The following is a 21,713-nucleotide window of genomic DNA, read 5'->3' on the forward strand; positions in this document are numbered from 1 at the left end:
AATTTGCACCATATGTATTTAATAAATGTAAATAAATTAATATAATCATTATACATATAGCTTTGTATATATACGTACCTATATGTATTAATAAATTAATAAATATATTACACTATATATATAGGTACCCATATAAAATAATAATAAACCCCATGTATTTTATACATTATTCCCCTATATGTATTTATATATTATTTAATATATATATTCCAGTGGCGTGTATTTATGTGTACATATGTGCAGTAATAATATGGCCATATATATATAAATAATATAATATGTAATACTATGTGTTAAAAAATTATATATATATATATATATATATATATATATATATATATATATATAGCATAGTCAAAAAATATGTGTGGTAATAATAAACAATTATATATATATATATATATATATATATATATATATATATATATATATATATATATTATATTTTTTTAATACATAGTATTATGTATTATTTATATTTATATATATATGGCCATATTATTACTGCATATATGTACACATAAATACATGCCACTGGAATATATATATATAAAAACTTCTGTGCATACCTATATGTAATCATTTGCAGATATTAGGCTTTACTGCAAATTTGGGACGTTGTTTGTCCTGTAAGTGAATGAAGTGGTGTGTATGTGTGGTTTTGCTGTGGTCTGAGCAGTGACGGAGGGAGGAGGGAGGGAGGGGGGAGGAAGATTTACCTCGGGATGCCTGGCCGCTGCACTGAAGCTAAACAGATTAATATCAACACTGGAGCACAGGCCGGCCAGATGGCTCACACACACACCAGTGTCACCGAACATCTGCCAGAGAGCGCTCACACACAGCGCAGCTCAGCAGCTCTGACCTCAGAGAGAGAGAGAGAGAGAGAGAGGGAGAGAGAGAGAGAGAGCGAGAGAGAGAAAGAGAGAGAGATAGAGAGAGAGAAAGAGAGAGAGAGAGAGAGTGAGCATGAGTAAGAAAGAGCGAGACAGTGAAACAGATGAGAGGGAAAGAGAGGGAGAGAGCAAGACGGGGAGGGCGGGAGATTAAGGGTTGGATGTTCCTGCATAGACGGGCTGGTGGGTGGGTCTGCATATGGCACACAGCTGGACTCAGCGGTTGTAGGAGGGCGGAGTGGAGCGAAATAGAGAAAAACAGACACCGAGAGACGCATCAGTGTCTGAAATGCAGCAGCGTGTTTTCCTGCTCTGCTTTGCTTTACCCTTAATGAGTACCATACGTGCTGGGACAGATCTCCAGTGTTGTGCTTATTTTGCTGTGTGTTGTGATTGTGAGACCTTCCATTATATTAACACTGTGTTATACTGGTCAGGCAACGGCCCCATTCACACCTAGCATTACTGAACATAGGACATATACACTAGATGTCCCAAATGTGTGTCCCATCCATTGCTTATACAGATTAACCTATTGGCACCATGCTGCCTTATAATGCCAGGCATGGGCTAGAGGGGTATAAAGACCTCCAGCATTGAGCTGTGGAGCAGTGGAGGAACTGTGCTCTCTGGAATGATGGTGGTGGAGCTCCATCCAGTTCTTTTGGGATGAGTTACGGATGATGAGGTGGGGTGGTGATCATCATCCAACATCCTTACCTCACTAAAGCTCTTGTCACTGAATGCAATCAAATCCTCACAGCAATGCTCCTCCTCCAAAATCTAGTAGAAAGTCTTCCTCTCTGGACAGTAGAGACAGTCACACCAACAAAAGTAGGATCAACTCTTTAATACCCTTGATTTCAGAAAAAAAAATGATGATTGAGCAAGTGTCCCAATACTTTTGTCAATATAGTGTAGGACTCCCTTGTCCTTATATTTCGACATGTGTCTGCCCCCATCAGGACCAAAGACGCATCAGCTGAAAGGGACGGCCTGCACGCGGAGCATCTGGCCAAGCGGCCGTGTACGGTCAGCCCCAGCCAGCGCTTCAGCCCCAGCAGCGGCCTGGCCGCCCACGCGCCCCCCAACGGCCTGCCCACGCACCCCCCCAATGGCCTGCACCCAAACCCACCCGCCCCACAGCAGTACCGGCTGGAGGACATGGCCCTGGCTCATCACTACAGAGACGCATACCGGCACGCGGAGCACAGGGAGGCCCGAGAGCGCCACCGCCAGACAGGTTCGAAATTTCGAAAAAAAATGTCAGAGCGCGGCCACAGGAGGGCGCTGCTGCAGTGTGTTTTAGTTTAGGCCTAAGTCTAAACTCAAACTCGTCTTTAAAGCTTGGTATGAGACTGGTAGGGACTGGAGACCCACTCTGCCCAGTAGTTTTGGAAATGAGATGAAAAGATGGTGACCAGTGATTCACCAGACTGTACGAGGTGTGTTTACTTAATCATGAACATGGCTGTGTGTGTGTGTGTGTGTGTGTGTGTGTGTGTGTGTGTGTGTGTGTGTGTGTGATGCAGCTGTGCACGGGGCACGTCAGGAGGAGGTGATCGATCACCGGCTGACTGACCGCGAGTGGGCCGAGGAGTGGAAGCACCTGGATAACGTATGTCCACCTTTCAGTTCACCTTTCTCCACCTGTGCATCGAGTTATTCTGGGAAGGGCTGCTGGGTGTGTGTGTGGAGAGATAGAGGGATACTGAGGAGAGATAGTGAGGAGAGAGTGAGATAGAGGGATACTGAGGAGAGATAGTGAGGAGAGAGTGAGATAGAGGGATACTGAGGAGAGATAGTGAGGAGAGAGTGAGATAGAGGGATACTCAAGAGATAGTGAGAAGAGAGTGAGATAGAGGAATACTGAGGAGAGATATAGTGAGAAGAGAGTGAGATAGAGGAATACTGAGGAGAGATATAGTGAGAAGAGAGTGAGATAGAGGAATACTGAGGAGAGATATAGTGAGAAGAGAGAGAGATAGAGGGATACTGAGAAGAGATAGTGAGGAGAGAGTGAGATAGATGGATACTGAGGAGAGATAGTAAGAAGAGAGAAAGATAGAGGGATACTGAGAAGAGATAGTGAGAAGAGAGAGAGATAGAGGAATACTGAGGAGAGATATAGTGAGAAGAGAGTGAGATAGAGGAATACTGAGGAGAGATATAGTGAGAAGAGAGTGAGATAGAGGAATACTGAGGAGAGATATAGTGAGAAGAGAGTGAGATAGAGGAATACTGAGGAGAGATATAGTGAGAAGAGAGTGAGATAGAGGAATACTGATGAGAGATATAGTGAGAAGAGAGAGAGAGAGTGAGGGATACTGAGGAGAGATATAGTGAGAAGAGAGTGAGATAGAGGAATACTGATGAGAGATATAGTGAGAAGAGAGAGAGAGAGTGAGGGATACTGAGGAGAGATATAGTGAGAAGAGAGAGAGAGAGTGAGGGATACTGAGGAGAGATATAGTGAGAAGAGAGTGAGATAGAGGAATACTGAGGAGAGATATAGTGAGAAGAGAGTGAGATAGAGGAATACTGAGGAGAGATATAGTGAGAAGAGAGTGAGATAGATGGATACTGAGGAGAGATATAGTGAGAAGAGAGTGAGATAGAGGAATACTGAGGAGAGATATAGTGAGAAGAGAGTGAGATAGATGGATACTGAGGAGAGATATAGTGAGAAGAGAGTGAGATAGAGGAATACTGATGAGAGATATAGTGAGAAGAGAGTGAGATAGAGGAATACTGATGAGAGATATAGTGAGAAGAGAGAGAGAGAGTGAGGGATACTGAGGAGAGATATAGTGAGAAGAGTGAGAGAGAGTGAGGGATACTGAGGAGAGATATAGTGAGAAGAGAGTGAGATAGAGGAATACTGAGGAGAGATATAGTGAGAAGAGAGTGAGATAGATGGATACTGATGAGAGATATAGTGAGAAGAGAGTGAGATAGAGGAATACTGATGAGAGATATAGTGAGAAGAGAGAGAGAGGGGGATACTGAGGAGAGATATAGTGAGAAGAGAGTGAGATAGAGGAATACTGAGGAGAGATATAGTGAGAAGAGAGTGAGATAGAGGAATACTGAGGAGAGATATAGTGAGAAGAGAGTGAGATAGAGGAATACTGAGGAGAGATATAGTGAGAAGAGAGAGAGAGGGGGATACTGAGGAGAGATATAGTGAGGTAAGAGTGAGATAAAGTGAGGAGAGAGAGAAGCTGAGGTGTGAACTAACTAATAATGAGTAATAATTGTGAATCAATAATTTCTGTTAATTATTTATAATAAATGTAAAATTAATAAACGCTATTGGAGCGTCTTACTGTCCTTAAAATCATAAAATCATCTCAAATATATAGTTTACAATACTGAACTTCACACTGTCCCAGTCTGCTGAGGGTCTTCACTGGTAACACACAACCCTGCAGCACCTCACACACACACACACACACACACACACACACACTCTCACATACACACTCACACACAGCGCAAAGTAAAAAAGGGGCACAGATGGAGTGAAGGACCCAGTGGAGAGATCCAGCTGGGCTCTGCAGCTGAGAGAGAGACCGGCCTGAGCTGGACCACAGCCAAACTACACACACACACTCACACACACACACACCACTGATATAAATATAACACACATACACACACATTCACTCACAGAGAGAGAGAGAGAGAGAGAGAGAGAGAGAGAGAGAGAGAGAGGCAGAAAGATCGAAGCCGAGAGAGAGTAAGAAGACAGAGCACAAGGAAAGAGAGAAAGTACGGAGAGTAAGGAAGAGAGAGAGCAAGAAGAGAGTAAGGAGAGAGAGAGGCAGAGAGAGAGTAAGGAGAGAGAGGCAGAGAGAGGGAGCGAGAAGAGAGAGCAAGGAGAGAGTAAGGAGGGAGAGAGGTAGAGAGAGAGTAAGGAGAGAGAGAGTAAGGAGAGAGAGGCAGAGAGAGGGAGCAAGAAGAGAGAGCAAGGAGAGAGTAAGGAGGGAGAGAGGTAGAGAGAGAGTAAGGAGAGAGAGAGTAAGGAGGGAGAGAGGCAGAGAGAGAGCGAGAAGAGAGAGAGTAAGGAGGGAGAGAGGCAGAGAGAGAGCGAGAAGAGAGAGAGAGGCAGAGAGAGAGAAAGGAGAGAGAGAGAAAGGAGAGAATAAGGAGGGAGAGAGGCAGAGAGAGAGCGAGAAGAGAGAGAGGCAGACAGAGAGTAAGGTGTAAGAAGTAAGGAGAAACAGAGAGGCAGAGAAGGAGAGAGCGCGAGAGAGATGGTAGAGGGAGGTGTAGTATAAATAGGTTTGGTGTGTGCCATTGCCGTTACATCTGTTTCAGTGCTAGTGTTGCTGCTTTGTGCTGCTTATCCATTCGAGCGCTCACAGCACTACTGGCATTGTTACACACACACACACCCATACACACACACACACACACACACACACACACATACAAATACACAAGTGCACACACAATCACACAATCACACACACATTGGAACAGATGCACACGTCCTGCAAAGCACTTAGGGTCACACCTGGACAGCTCTAATGGGTTTAGCAAACACTGCAGCGCTCCCAGCTAAAAGCTTCATACCTCTGCTGCTAACACACACACACACACACACACACACACACACACTCTCTAAATACAGCTTCAGGTTTTTACTCGACTCAGACACAGGTGCCATCCTGATACACAACACACCCCTCTCTCTCCCTCTCTCTCTCCTCTCTCTCACACAACTCGATCACCCTGCTGGTCAGGTGCAGCCTTTCCTTCAATAACAGCTCCTCTCTCTCTCTCTCTCTCTCTCTCTCTCTCTCTCTCTCTCTCTCTCTCTCCCCCTCTCTCTCCCTCTCACTCTCTCTCTCCCCCTCTCTCAGTTGTTGAACTGTATTATGGACATGGTGGAGAAGACGCGGCGCTCGCTGACCGTCCTGCGACGTTGTCAGGAGGCAGACCGTGAGGAGATGAACCACTGGATCCGTCGCTATAGCGATGTGGAGGATATGAAAAAAGGTGGGGGCTCCGCCCAGCGGCCGCTCCATCATCAACACAAGCCTTCATCCCCCCCCAACAGCACTAACGGCAGCGAGCCGCAGCACATAGGTACACACCGTGCTGCAGAACAAGCAGATGGACGGCTCTCTCACACATACACACACACACACACACACACACACACATACACACACACCACCTGCTTCTTCAGGACTCCACCTCCTTATTGTCTGTTAATAACTTACCATTTAATCCATTACTGAGCTGAGAAGAATCACACGTGTTGAACTATCTTTTATGTTACAGAGATGTAAACAGTCATTTTGAGCCATTCAGACTCATTCTGACTCAATTAGACTCCTGCAGACTCATTCAGACTCAATTAGACTCCTACAGACTCATTCAGAGTCATTTAGACCTGTTCAAACTCATTTAGACTTGTTATGACTCATTCAGACTTGTTCTGACTCAATTAGACTCATGCAGACTCATTCTGAGTCATTTGAACCTGTGCAGAGTCGTTTAGACTTGTTCTGACTCAATTAGACTCCTGCAGACTCCTGCAGACTGATTCAGACTCATTTAGACTTGTTCTGACTCAATTAGAGTCCTGCAGACTCATTCTGACTCAATCAGAGTCATTTAGACCTGTTCAGACACCTGCATACTCATTCGGACTCAATCAGAGTCATTTAGACCTGTTCAGACTCCTGCAGACTCATTCGGACTCAATCAGAGTCATTTAGACCTGTTCAGACTCCTGCAGACTCATTTAGACTCAACCAGAGTCGTTTAGACTTGTTCTGACTCAATTAGACTTGTGCAGACTCATTCAGACTCAATCAGAGTCATTTAGACCTGTACAGACTCATTCGGACTCAATCAGAGTCATTTAGACCTGTTCAGACACCTGCAGACTCATTCAGACTCAATCAGAGTCATTTAGACCTGTACAGACTCATTCGGACTCAATCAGAGTCATTTAGACCTGTTCAGACACCTGCAGACTCATTCAGACTCAATCAGAGTCATTTAGACCTGTTCAGACTCATTCAGACTCAATCAGAGTCATTTAGACCTGTTCAGACACCTGCAGACTCGTTCTGACTCGTTCAGAGTTGGGGTTGGTATGGTTCTCCGATGGCTCCAGGAACCTCCCGTGTAGCACCTGTAAAGAACACAGGGTTAATTCAACACTGGTGATTCAGTTGTGTGTAATTGTATCTGTATAGGATGCATCCATTTCTTCTCACACTCTTTCTCTCACACACACACACATACACTCTCTCACATACACACACACTAACACACACTCAAGTTCACACACTCAGTTGAAGTGACTTTCTCACACTCTTTGTGGCAGATATACACAGAGACTTTCTGCCCCGGCCGCCATCTGGGTACCTGCCCGAAGAGATCTGGAGGAAAGCAGGTACGAGTCACTCACCTACGCACATACACATGCATACACACACACACACACACACACACACATACAAATATACATATACCACAATATATATATATATATATATATATATAAATATATACACTGGATAGGGCCAAAATGCTGCCCATGTGTCCCAGCTATGAAAGACAACTGCAGTTAAAAGTAGGGCCTGACCGATATGCCGTTCGGCCAATACTCATGACCAGCGGTTTTATCAGTAACATGGTCTCTTGTTGGGGTGGGCCATCGGCGAAAAGTCACCCCCTGTTTCACCCTATAAATCTGTAAAGTAAGTAAAGTTCAGCCAGAGCGAAGAGAATCGAAATCTGCTGTTTATTTGAGATTAAGAAATCATATAAGATATATGACAATTATATAAGTCAATCAGACCATATCAATATATCATATACTGTATATATATATATATATACATTCACATTTTCCAACATAAAATATACAATAAAATACAATGTATACATTTATACATACACACAGTCATTACTGTAATATAATTATATCAATTAACAAACATTTTAACCCCTTAAAATCGATCTTGGCCTCCAATATTTCAGTATATCGGTCCGGCCCTAGTTAGAAGTGCAGTGTAAATGCAGCACCCTGCAGAATCACAACAGCAGAAAGAAGAGCACAGCAGCAGCCAGCAGACCACTGATACTATACTATATTAATAATCCAGTAATTATTGTCTTATACATCACTACACACACTACACACACATACACACTCACCGCTCACTGGACAGAGCGAGGATAGATGAGGAAAATAGCCTGGAGGTACAGAGGGAAACGTGGATGTTAGGAAAGGGAGAGGGATGTGTAGAAGGATGGAGAAGGGCAAGGTAAGAGGGACATGGGGAGGGAAGGGTGGGAATAGTGAAGGAGGACCCAGTAAACCTTGTGCCTCCGCTCTCTGGCCAATTTGTTAGAAACACCTACCTTGTGTTTTTAGGCTCACTGGCCACTATATTGGAAACACCTACTTCGTGCTTCCACTCACTGGCCACTTTATTAGAAACACCTACCTTGGGCTTCTGCTCACTGGCCACTTTATTAGAAACACCTACCTTGTGCTTCTGCTCACTGGCCACTTTATTGGAAACACCTACCTTGTGCTTCTGCTCACTGGCCACTTTATTGGAAACACCAACCTTGTGTTTACCCTCTCTGGTCACTTTATTAGAAACACCTACCTTGTGCTTCTGCTCACTGGCCACTTTATTGGAAACACCAACCTTGTGTTTATGCTCTCTGGCCACTTTATTAGAAACACCAACTTTGTGCTTCTGCTCACTGGCCGCTTTATTAGAAACACCTTCCTTGTGCTTACGCTCTCTGGCCACTTTATTGGAAACACCTGTCCTCCTTCACAAACCCCCCACCCTCCGCCCCCCCGTCCTCTTTACCTTGCCCTTCTCCATCCTTCTGGTGTGGGTGGGAGGATGGAGAAGGAAAATGGATGGGGAAAGCGAGAGAGGGATGAGTGTAGTGATGGAAAAGAGGAAGGACAGGAGGAAAGTGGGATGGAAAGGGAAGGAGGGATGGAGGGAGAAGGAAAACGGGTGGGGCGGAGTGATCGGGGAGCCTAGCGAGGAGCAGGGATGGAGGAATGGGAAGGGTGGATGAAACCTGAAACCTGAGGCCTCCTGCAGCTGGAACACTCAACAGTGGAACAGTGAATAGAGGTGAATGGGTGTGAGTTAGCTGGACCTCAGTGGAGTAAAGCTAGACCCTGATAGATTTCATTCATTGTTAGCCGTCAGAAGCCCACATGGCCTGGTGTCAGGTGCCCAGAGGGTCAGAAGTGACCTTCACAGCTGGTTGCAGTGTGAAGTGGGTCTCTGCTGCTGCTGCAGAACGTGTGTGCTGCATTTGCACTCTTTCCAAAGCCCTTTTAATTGCAGTTGTTTTTCATGCAGGTGCCCCCAGCATCCCGCTGTCCCCAGCGCTAAAGCAGCTCCACAGCAAGCAGGGTGAGTAACAGCACACTGTCCACCTGTACACCCGCGACACATTCAGAGGCCACTTTATTGGAAACACCTACCTTGTGCTTCCACTCTCTGGACATTTTATTAGAAACATCTTCCTCATGTTTATGCTCTCTGGCCGCTTTATTAGAAACACCTACCCTGTGTTTTTACGCTCACTGGTCACTTAATTGGAAACACCTACCTTGTGCTTCCACTCTCTGGACACTTTATTGGAAACACCTGTCTTGTGTTTATGCTCTCTGGCCACTTTATTGGAAACACCTACCTTGTGCTTCCACTCTCTGGCCACTTTATTGGAAACACTAACCTTGTATTTATGCTCTTTGGCCACTTTATTGGAAACATCTACCTTTTGTTTACAGTCTCTGACTCTCCACCAGCAAGGTAGGTGTTTCTAATAAAGCGGCCAGTGAGTGGCCAACAACCAACCCACCCACCGCTAGGATGTGTGTGACTGGCAGAAAGCCAGCAGTAAAGAGAGCAACTCAGAGATCTAACACACTCCTCATGTTCGCCAGTACCTTTCATTTCAGTCCCTTGTGCTGCAGCGCGTCCCAGCTGATAGAAACACACACACACACACACACCACACACACACACTCCGACTCAGTACAGCGCAGGCTGGAGCTGCTTTGAAGAGGAATAGCGAGGGAAGGAGAGGGAAAAAAAAACAAAAAACCTGGATCCTGACAGATCCCGGTGGGATTAAAACGTTAATATCGCTGCCCCCATGTTTTCCATTACCTGCTAATTGCTCCAGCATCTGCTCCGAAGTCTCCTTGATAAAAATTAATTAAATTTGCAAACTAATCTTAGTGGTGCATGCGGCGAGTCTGATAATTGAGAGTCCTGAGGTTTTGCGTGAATACGGGGGGTGGAGGGTGGGAATGAGGGAGGGTATGGAAAGAAAAATGAAAGAAACGAAGGATGAAGGTGGAGAAAGGATGGAAATATGGAGAACTGTCTGTGTGTGTGTGTGTGCGTGTGTGTGTGTGGAGGTGTAGAGAAGATGAACAGAATACTAACCCGCTCTCCAGCTGAGACAGCAATGTTGTTGCGTTGTAGGTGTGTATACACACACACACACACACACACACACAGCAGCAAACTCATAAAAATGACTGATTTCTAGGCTGTTGCTATGTGGTCACTAGGGTGAAACTTTTCTTTTTATATTACAGATGGTTGCTAGGGTTTTGCAGGTGGTTGCAATTGTGTTTGAAATGGTAGTTCATGTAGTTGCTAGGTGGTGGCTTTGGTATCTCAGGTGGTTTGTATGATGTTGCTAGGCATTTGCTATGGTACCCCACAAAACTGGTTGCCATGTTTCTGATGTGGTGTTGCTATGGTGTTGCTAGGTGTTCACTGTGTTCTCAGTTGGTTTCTGTAGTGTTGCTGAATGGTTGCTGGCATGTTGCTGAGTGGTTACAATTGTGTTGCTAAGTGGTTGCTAGGCAGTTGCTGTAGGATTCCAGAAGGTTTCTAACTTATTGCTAATTGGTTGCTACGGTGTTGCTAGGTAGTTGCGATTAGTATCCCATATGATTTCTATGGTGGTACTAAGTGGTTGCTAAATGGGTGTTATGGTGTTGATAAGTGGGTGATAGGGAGTTGCTGTGGTATCCCAGAAGGTTTTTAACTTATTGCTAATTGGTTGCTAGGGTGTTGCTAGGCACTTGCTATTAGTATCCCAGGTGATTTCTATCGTGGTACTAAATAGTTGCTAGATGGTTGTTATAGTGTTGCTGGGTGGTTTCTATGGGAGTTGCTGTCTATCCCAGAAGGTTTCTATGGTGGTTCTAAGTGGTTGCTAGATGGGTGCTACAGTGTTGCTATTTCGGGTGGTTGCTGTGGTGTTGCTTAGGGGTTGCAAGGCAGTTACAATGGTATGCCAGCTGGTTATCTATGATGTTTTAGGAGGCTGCTAGGGTGTAGGGTGTGTGGTGGTTGCTGTGTTACCCCAGTGTGGTTGGTTTGGTGGTAGTACTGTATTTGGGTCACTGGGAGAGGAGAAGGGTGCACAAACTTTTGCACCCCATACATTCCTATGGGGACAAATCCAGTCAGTTCTCAGAGCTAAAATAGGACTCTGTGTGTTTAGATGGGAAATGGGTGTAAAACCATCAGCCATGAGCACAGGCCTTAATGAGCTAGGCCCCGAGCTTCTATTTTCAACTGCGTCCAAACACACCTGCCTGTCCTAAAAACACACACACACACACACACACCATTCACTCACACACAACGGCAATTGTAGAGCAAAGGATGGTGGAGAACGTCCTCATCCTTACCCTGCTTTCATCATTGAGTTATGAGCAGCCAGTATTACAGCAATTAACCCCCCGCAGCTAATTATCTGTTTACATTCAGTCTCCACATTTACACCATGTGTCCAAATGTTTGTGGACACCCCTTGTAATGAATGCATTCAACTGCTTTAAGCTGCACCAATTGCTGACACACACAGCTTGTCTAGTAGTCTGCCAATAGAATAGGACAGATAAACATGAACTTATTGGCAACCGAATTGTTGCCAAATGCAATCAAATCCTCACAGCAATGCTCCTCCAAAATCTAGTAGAAAGCCTCTTTTTCTTCTTCTACTTGAATTGCCCTTGATTTCGGAAGAAACAATAAATGACCAGGTGTCCCAATACTTTTGTCCCTTTATCGTATAGCAGCAGTATTGAGAGTTATAGACTGAAGGGCAGAACCAGCGGCTTTGTGCCTCAGTATTAAAGGGTTAACGTCTCTTCCAGCCTGCCTGAACTCACGGAGGAGCGAGAGAGCAGCTAAAGGCTGGGAGTATTTGGTTAATTGGCAAGTTTGTGATTAAAGTAGGAAAGTTTAGAGACATCTGCTGTTGTCAGCGGCGGAAGCGACTGTAACCAGAGCTGCTCTGCATTCATTATTAAAGGCTTCCTTTTTTCTGACAGAATGTTTTAAATCTTGGATGATGTACATCTGCTCAGAGCCGTAAAACAAGCAGAGAGCTTAGAGGGTCTCAATAAAGGATGATGAGGGGAAGACGAAGCAGAGGAGGAGAGGCCTACAGGGGCTAATCTCCCTCTGCCTCTCTCTCTCCATTCTACCATTCCCCCCTCTCTCTCTCTCTCTCTCTCTCTCTCTCTCTCTCTCTCTCTACCCATTCTTTCCCTGTCTTTCTTCCCCCTGCTGTCTCTCTATTTACCCTTTCTACCTTTCCTCTCTCTCTCTCTCTTTCATTTCTGTTTCCTCCTGCTCTCTCTCTCTCTCTCTCTCTCTCTCTCTCTCTCTCTCTCTCCCTTTCTCTCAATCCTGCCTCGGTCTGCCTCTCCTCTCCTCACTTCACCCCTTTCTCCTGCTTTCTCCTGCACCCCCTCTGTCTCCCTCTGCTCATTCGTGGTTAAATGGCTAAATCTCTCTCTCTCTCTCTCTCTCTCTCTCTCTCTCTCTCTCTCTCTCTCTCTCTCTCTCAGAGGAGGCAGTGAACGAGGTGAAGAGGCAGGCCATGTCAGAGCTGCAGAAGGCCGTGAGCGAGGCGGAGAGGAAAGCTCACGAGATGATTTCGGCCGAACGCTCGAAGATGGAGAGAGCGCTGGCCGAGGCTAAGAGACAGGCTTCAGAGGATGCACTGTCCGTCATCAACCAGCAGGAGGACTCCAGCGAGGTGAGACACACAGTTCCCGAAGGTGTTGAAGCAGAAAAAATGGGCGAGCGTAAGAATCTGAGACAAGAACCAAACTGTGAGGTTCTAGACAACTGTGTCAGAGCATCTCCACTAAAACATCTGGCAGGTCAGGGGTGTTCCCGGTATGCAGTTCTCAGTACCTACCAAAAGTGCTTCAAGGGAGGACGACCGGTGAACCAGCAACAGGGTCATGGGCACCTAAAGCTCATCGATGCTCATGGAGGCCCCGCCCACTTCACAACTTGCTACCGTCTCAGTGCCAGATACCATAGGACACCTACCATAGTCCATGTCTCAATGCGTTAGAGCTGTGTTCGATTGCCGACGCAATACAAGGGAAGGTGGTTTTAATGTTATGGCTGATTGTGTATATACTAAAGGTCCTGGAGCACATCAGCCCCCACCGGACCACTTCCTGTCACATAGCTTACCTAAGTGGCATCCACTTCACACCGCACGGCCAGTCACGCTCCCCACCGCCCTCAGAATAGCACACACACTGTCACACACTTCCCCTCTTCATCTAACACACACTCACAGCGCCTCCAGTGCCTTCCTCCATCACTCTCTCTCTCCTCATTTATCTTCTCTCTCTCTCTCTGGGCGAGAGCCGTCTCCCCCCGCAGGCCGGCGCACCGGCTTTATCTGCTGAGAGCCTCTTCCAAATCCACGGCCTGAGATCTGGGAATCCATTCCATTAAAGATGGAACTAATCCCCGACAATTAAAGGAGTAGTTTAAGCAGAGATCAGATTTACACAGCTATCCCGAATGCAGTTCAGCAGCCAAGACATGCTCGTAATTTGCTTCTTTAGCTGTGTACCGAAGCTACATGGCTAATGCGGCTAAGTGATGGAAGCTCATATACAGCATTCTGTACATTTTGACAATGGCAGGCCTAAATGATCACTCACTCGCCTCAAAGCCATCTATTTATGGTCGCTCATGGCAACCATCTGAGCAACCACCTGGGATGCTGAACAATAGCAACTACCTGAAACACTTAAAGCACCCATCAAGCACCCATCACTTGGGATGCCACCACAGCAACACCATAGCAACCACTTGGGATACCACAGCAATAACTTGATAGTATCATACAAATCATCTTGCAACACCATACCAACCACCTGGGATGCCATCATGTCCACCCAGTAAGACCTAAGCAATCATCTGGAATACCATAGCAACCACCTGGCAAAAACCTAGCGACCGCATAAAAGTGGGAACAGCTGGTTAGGAAAAGGACTTGCCGGCTAACTACACTCATAACACCCAAACCACCACAGCAACCACCAAGCAACCACTTAGCAACCCCATAGGACTCATCTGAAATACCATAGCAACCACCTAGCAAAAACCAGTATAGACCCTTATAACCATCAGCAACAGCCTAGCAACTGCCTGGATGTTTTATCCTGCAGGACTGTGGCACTTCAGGTGGTTGCTATGGTGTTGCTAAGTGGTTGATAGGATGTTTATTTGAAAATGCTCTTACACTGTGTTTGTGTGTGTGTGTGTGTGTGTATTTCAGAGTTGCTGGAACTGTGGCCGCAAGGCGAGCGAGACCTGCAGCGGCTGCAACACGGCGCGCTACTGCGGCTCCTTCTGCCAGCACAAGGACTGGGAGAAGCACCACCATGTGTGCGGCCAGGGCCTGCAGGGCCTGCCCGGGAGCAGCAGCGGCGTCCCTCTGGGGGCGGGGACCCCTTCCTCTTCATCCACGTCCACCTCCTCCTCTTCCTCCTCCAGTGTCCCGCCCACGCACTCCGAAAGCAACCCGCCCGGACCCCTGAGCCTGGCTGGAGCGGCCAGCAGCCCGAAGGACGCCGGCTCCAGCTCCAGCAGTGCATCGCGCTCCACCACCCCTGCCACGCCGGCTCTGCTGGACTCCTCATCGCGCTGACCCCTGCGACCCCACCCCCTTTCAGAACGGGCACACACAAAACACACATAAAGAAAAACACACACCTGCTGCTGCTGCTGCTGCTTCTTGTGCACCCACTCTGCTCCATAAAAACGACAAGCTGGGAAACCAATGTGGGGCTTTTCGTCTACCCCAAGCGTCCGTGTTTTTCGGAACATCCCGGAATGAGAAAGACTGTAAAAAGGACAACTCTCAGTCCCCCAGCCGTCTCTACTCGGTCACAAACAATAGAAACTAAATATAGGAAGGATTAAAGGTAACGAAGGCCATCGGATGCTTGGAAATGATGGCAAGCCGCATAGGAATCCTGCCTTATTCTAAATAAGGCACGTAAACATTCGATCAGTAGACTGATCTGTATGTTAGAGCTTGGCTATGCTAATAAGTGGCCTCAGTAAATTAGGCCCAGTGTGCATGAAGGAGGCAGCCCACGCCCAGGACACTCCTGACTGGGACTTTTTTTTTCTCCTATTTTTTGTCCTTTCCGAGAAATTTTCAGGAGTCAGAACTCCTCTCTTTTTTTTATTGGCTGAGGGGCAGCAGACGCCCCCCCTCAGACCACGTCTGGAATTACAGCGCTCCGTTCCGCACACAGTTCCGAAAGATTTCTTTCAGCCGGTTTGTTTTTTGGCTTTAAGGACATATAAAGAAAAGTCCAAAAAAATAATAATAATCCAAAATAAATAATGCTAATAATAATATTAATAATAATAAATAATAATAAAAAAAAAAGCTTAAAGACCTGATAACTACCTTGCTAGCGAGCCAAGAAAAAACCTACACCGGACTCACCTCTCTGTTGTGACGCGAACCCAAATGAATTTTACGTGAAAAAAAAAAACAAACACGATCCAAACCTTTTTAAATACACTGCCAAAGTTAACCAAGAGTCAAGGAGAAGCACTCGTCTCGTAACCAAACGCAAACGACTTCACCTCCTCCACCCTGAGTATGGTTTCTGTGGGACAAAACAAAAAAAAAAAAGAGAAAAGGAGCGGCTCCCCGTAATTTACCCCCACCCTAACTGACTGACCCGCTCGAATAGAGAGAGAGACGGGCGAGCGAACTGGCGACGAGATGGCGGGAAAAGGAAAAACAAAGAAATGGAGAAGCAGAAAAAAGCACTCTTGACCTCAGAATGAAAAGACGAATGGCATTGGGAACTGCCCACAAAAAAAAATATTCAAAGACCGTCGGTGCAAGGATTGTACACAAGCTTTTTTTTTCGGACGCAATTTTCCGTTCTTTTTTTCTTAAAAAAAAACTAAACAAAAAGGAAGAAAAAGAACAAGAAAAAAAAAACAACCCCCTGGATGCTGAGAGCTGCTTTTATTTGTATTTTGTTGCATCGAGCTGTTCTCATCATTTTACCCACCCGCCTTTTGTTTCTCCAAAGCATGAATGACGAGCAGACTGCTGCGCCTCATCAAGGCGCCAAGTGTACACTTGCTTCTATCTCTCTCTCTGTCTCTCTTCTCTTTTTATCTCCGTCTCAATCTCGCTCTATCTTTCGTCTCCACTCTTCTCTTCTACCTCCTCCCTCCCTCTTTTGTCTTTTCTCCTTCCTCTCCTGCTGTGAAACCCCGCCCTCTCCGCGACAGGCGGACGAGCAGATATGTAAGAAGGGATCAAACGTGTAGATACTTCCTCTGTTCTTTTCTGTTCTCTGTCTCTGATGTTTGCCTGCGCTCTGCCCTTGTGTGTGAAAAGGAAAATAAGGGACTTTTATTTTATTATTTTTGTCTGGGTTTTTTTTTTTTTTTTTTTTTTTTCTCAGTTCGGTCTGAAAAGAAAAGAAAAGAAAGGACACTCGGAGGGGAGAAAGGTTGTGCTGTACTTTACTGTTGGGTTTGTTGTGTGTCGACGCCGGTGAAAAAGAGAAATCCTCATGTAGAGTATTTTATATGTGGCTCGCATTGTGAGACAGCGAGAGGACGGAGGTGCAATATAGAGAAGAGAATTCAGCTACTGAATGGAACCTCAGAAACCACCCTTAGGGTAACCTTATATTATAAATATACATATAAATATATTTAAAATAACAACAGTAACTTAATGTGAATGTATATAGTATTTAAACAAACAAACAAACAAACGAAAAAAAAGAAAAAGAGGTCCAAAAAATGTGTTTGCCAAATAACAGAAACCTTTAAAGTATAACGTCTAGACGTTTAAGTTCTCTCCACTCTTTTCCTTCCGAATCAGAAACAGTTGTAATTACTCATTCACACCCCCACTCATTCACTCCTGCGTTTTAGCCCCGCCCCCTCATGTATTTAACTCTGTATAGTATGTAATCTATAGACGTAGCTAAAAGGGGGGAGGAGGAGGACATGGGAGTGGTTTTCTCATCACCGCTCGTACAGATCACTGCTAGAGGGCTCCACACTGACTGATACTCGGAAACCTCCACACACTCTCATCCCCTTCAGACAGAGGCAAGCGGTGCATGCGGCCTGCGGTGTGTAGCACGGCCTGCAGTGTGTAGCACGGCCTGCAGGGTGTAGCATGGCCTGCAGGGTGTAGCGTGGCCTGCAGTGTATAGCACGGCCTGCTCGCTAACGGCAATGGCGGTCTTGCAGAAAGCTGAGCTAAGAGACGCCCCCGATGCACTGAATTTACTCCTCTCAGCCTGAACCCAAAAGCATGGAATGTGTCCAAATGTTTGTGGACACCCCTACTAACGAGTGCACTCAGCTCGGCTTTAAGTTGCACTCATTGCTGACACGGACGTGCACATGTACACACACACACACAGCTTGTCTAGTCCCTGTGGATAAGTACGGCCAATAGAATAGGACTCTGGTCCTGGAGCAGATCAACCTGCTGAGCCAGACCACCAGATCTGGGCTAGAGGGGCGTTGAGCTGTGGAGCAGTGGGAGAACTGTGTTCTCTGGAGTGATGGATGGTGGAGCTCCATCCAGTAGTTTTGGGGTTGTCCAACATCCTGACCTCACTAACGCTCTTGGCGGCTGGATGCAATCAAATCCTCAACGAATTCAGTGCCACGCCAAAACCTAGCAGAAAGCCTTTTTCCCTCTGTTTTTAATAAGTATGACCGGGGCTCAGAAAGTCATCCAGGTCCAGAAAGTGAAAATACACCCAGGACCTGGATTTCCCACCTCAGACTTCAGCCTTGAGGGATCTGTGCTAATGCCTCCTCAAGCGCCTCCATACTTGCGAAAAGCCGCGAAACTCCTTTCCAGTCGGATATGACGGGATATTTACCAGCATGTGGATTCACACGGGACACTCTGGTAATAATTCCATTGCCGACTCCCGTCCGAATAGGGCTTAAGAGTGTGTGGAGTGAAGTCAGAAAGGGTCTGAGTGAACTCCTCATGTTAGCAAAGCGCTTGCAAAAGGCCAGGCAAGGTTCCTGAGGGCTCTCCATTGTGTGACAAAAGCCCTCGAGAGTGAGGTGAGGTGAAGTGACCAGTCGCAGTGTCTCCTTTCATGATTTTGGTCGCCCGAACAAATAACCAAACGCACTCCAGCTTCCAGGTTCCCTCCTGCAAATGTCAGTGCGAACAGGCATCTTAGCCCATAAGCCGTACCTCCTATGGACCAAAACTTGAACGTTTTATTGTTTATCGTGTCGTTTGTCTTTTAGAGCTTTTGATGTTTTGATTGACAGCTCCAAGCTCTTAATTTATCACATATTTGAATGATCTATTTTCTTATTTCATAATCTAAATTAATATATTCAAGTCCTTCACCTGTTTCCTTTCTTTTTTTATACACAGTTTGCTCTGAGGCCTGCTTACAGTGTGTATAACAGCAGATCGTCTGAGCTCAAGTACAGCCTGTAGTCCTCTCTCGCCCAACGCTATTGTGGGTGCCGTACCTCCTCGGCTCCCTCGTTTCTCCTCTCTCCTCGCCCCTTCTCCTCCTCTCCTCATAAGCTACCTCCTGTCAAAGAGTGTGAGAGCGCCACCTCTGCTCAGAGAGCCACTAGCAGACATGCAAACCCAAACCATCGTCCAGCTTTAGTCACACCGCCACGTTTTATGAGTTGACGTTTGTTCCTCGTTTTATTTTTATATTTATATAGATCTTAAAATGAAGGTGCCATTTCTTCATGAGTCAGATGTATGAGTGTGAGGAACCTCATGAAGGTTCTAGGCTAGCGTGGGGGTTCTCCCAAGAACTTTGCATCCACACATTTCCTGCTACTTTTAACACACGATAAAAATCCTCTACCTATTTTAGTTAGGTAGGTGTGCGTTACTACCTTGTTTAAAGGGCCCATACAATATTGTGTGTTATTCTTTCCCAAGAGCTCCGCTTATAAAACTCCTCAGTTAGTTATGAATAGTTCATTATTTTGAACAATTTGTATTTGTATTATATATAATGTGAATATTATATTATATTATATTATAATATAATATACTATTTGATATTATAATATTAGATTTTTTTTACTGATTGGCTACCTCAGTTAGATAACTTGAACAATTTCTAACCCTGTTTTTATTTTTTTTTAAATTAAAAATAATAATAATAATAATAATAAATAAATACATTTTCTCTTTTATGTGAATATTATATTATAATATAATATACTATTTAATTTTATAATATTTGAATCTTTTTTTTACCATCATTGAACTGATTGGCTACCTCAGTTCCCAAAAACTTAGAATTCATTATTTTTACTTGAACAATTTCAAACCTGTTTTGAATCCCTTAAATTATTTTAATTATAAATTAGATCTTATAAAAACATCTGGGTTTTTTTCTTATTTTTTAAACCATGTCTTTAAAACATGTAATTGAATTTCTCTGTATTTTCAGCTCTTTGAGGCAGAAACTATCACCACAGAATAGGTGGATATATGTAAATGCATTGATTTGAACCAGTTTTAGTGACATCACAAATACAGTCTATTCATAAGGAGCTTTATTATTACTATTAATTATTATTTTTATTATTATTTTACTATTATTATTATTTATTTATTTTTTTACAGGATATGGGCCCTTTATTAACAGCATTATTAATATTACACTATAGGCCAGGGTCCCAGACATGAGTTAAGTCTAGTCTTGGACTGCACTGGAGTGCCAGTGGTGGGTCACCACTGCCAACTGTTTCTAAACCCAGGTGTAGACTTAATTTGGGTCTGGGAAATCCTGGGACTAAAAGTGGGCTAAAACAGTGAAAACGGCAACACATCGTTTTTGAGAGCGTTAGTTTGGGTCGAGTTTCAGGCCGAGGAAGCCCTGCTTTATTCCATGATGATTTCTGTTCAGTTCTTCGTTAAAACGTTCGCTGTAGCTTGACTCGACATATCCCATCGTTAAAAGAACCAAAAGCACAGACCAAAGCATCTCTGCACGCTGGTGGATCCTGAAGCCGCGCTAGCGTTTCGGACTTTGCGTGAACTGTGAACCAAAGTGTCGGGGATAAACCACACGTACGAAGCACAAGCACCAAACCACACGTAGGCGAGGAGAGATCCGTAGCTTCTAAGGAAAAGAGAGAAAAGAGAGAAAAGAGAGAGTCGCTCGTTTCTGCGAATCCAAAGCATCAGATAACTCGGATGCTACGGGCGTCTGAGGCCTAGCTAGCTCGAGGATGTAACCAATATTATTGTGAGAGCGAGTGAGTGCGGCTCGAGTGTGTGCTTGAGAGATAGAGGCTTTCTGCTCGTGATCTTTGCTGTACGAACTACTTGAATCTCCAGAGCTTTAATAGAAGAACACCCACGAGCAAAATTAAGGCAGAGAAATAATACGCATGCACTTCTCTCCGTCCCGTCTTGCTTTCTCTAGGCTTTGCATGTCTGCTTAGCTCATCACATTTATTTCACACACACACACACACATACGCTGTATATGATCTAAATTGTGTCTCCAACCAAAGCTGAACCAAAAATAATAATAATAATAATAATAATAATAATAATAAAAATGCTAATACTAATGCTAACACACTAATGCTTCTCCCACTGTGTGCTGTACATATCTCCGCTATCTTGGGCCCAGTCGGGTGGGGGTGCTGGTTCTCTGAGCAGATATATACAGTGGTGGTGGTGGGGACGGGGTTTGTGGAGACCTGTGGGCCTGGTAGCATGGAGGCTAGCAGCGCTAAACGAGGCTCATTCAAGCTTCGGAGAGAGAGAGAGGGAACCTACATCTGCGCTCATGCAGAAAACACACTAACCGTTAAAAACGCCTGGGTGGTACGTTTCAGTTAAGGGAATAGCTTACCTAAAAAATTTCTAGAAGCGACACTATATGTCCAAATGTTTGTGGACACCCCTTGCTGCACACACAGCCACACAGCTCATCTGGTCCCTGTGGAGAATTACTGCCAATGCAACAGGCTAGATATGAACCTCTTGGCCCCCTTACCTAACGCCAGGCCTGGGCTGGAGGGGTGTGAAACCCCCTTTTGGCTTTGGAGCGGTGCTATTGAGCTGTGGAGCAGTGGAACCGTGTTCTGGGGAAGGATGGATGGTGCTCCATCCAGTACTTTTGGTACAAGTTGGGTAGAACCTAGTAGAAAGCCTTCTTCCCTGGACAGTAGAGACAGGTACTCTAAGAAAAGCAGGATTGTAACACCCTTGATTTCGGAAACAAATACAAATATAAATGCAGGTGTCCCAATACTTTTGTCCATATAGTGTGCTGTAGCATGACGTTATCCGCCGTTAGAATGCTCCTAACTCCTCACCCTTGATTTTTTTTTGTGTGTGAGCTATTCCCTTAAGCTTCAGATGTCATATATTTATGCTAAGTCCAGTTTATTAAGTTACGGCATC

General features: G+C 45.1%; 1 protein-coding gene across 4 annotated transcripts in view; it reads left to right on the plus strand.

Annotated features, from left to right (window-relative positions):
• cbfa2t3 (CBFA2/RUNX1 partner transcriptional co-repressor 3) overlaps window positions 1–19,403 on the plus strand; it is a 70,143-nt gene extending 50,740 nt beyond the window's left edge. For all 4 annotated transcript variants that reach the window (XM_072670997.1, XM_072670993.1, XM_072670998.1 and 1 more), the window contains 7 exons: window positions 1,862–2,139; window positions 2,429–2,514; window positions 5,768–5,993; window positions 7,249–7,317; window positions 9,272–9,325; window positions 12,802–12,992; window positions 14,547–19,403. In XM_072670997.1, the coding sequence (XP_072527098.1) occupies window positions 1,862–2,139; window positions 2,429–2,514; window positions 5,768–5,993; window positions 7,249–7,317; window positions 9,272–9,325; window positions 12,802–12,992; window positions 14,547–14,918 (1,276 nt within the window). In that variant the 3' untranslated portion in view covers window positions 14,919–19,403. The remainder of the gene's footprint in view (window positions 1–1,861; window positions 2,140–2,428; window positions 2,515–5,767; window positions 5,994–7,248; window positions 7,318–9,271; window positions 9,326–12,801; window positions 12,993–14,546) is intronic.
• Window positions 19,404–21,713: the final 2,310 nt, after the last annotated feature.

The sequence above is a fragment of the Salminus brasiliensis genome, chromosome 25 (genome assembly GCF_030463535.1).
Source record: "Salminus brasiliensis chromosome 25, fSalBra1.hap2, whole genome shotgun sequence".
Lineage (NCBI taxonomy): Eukaryota > Metazoa > Chordata > Actinopteri > Characiformes > Bryconidae > Salminus > Salminus brasiliensis.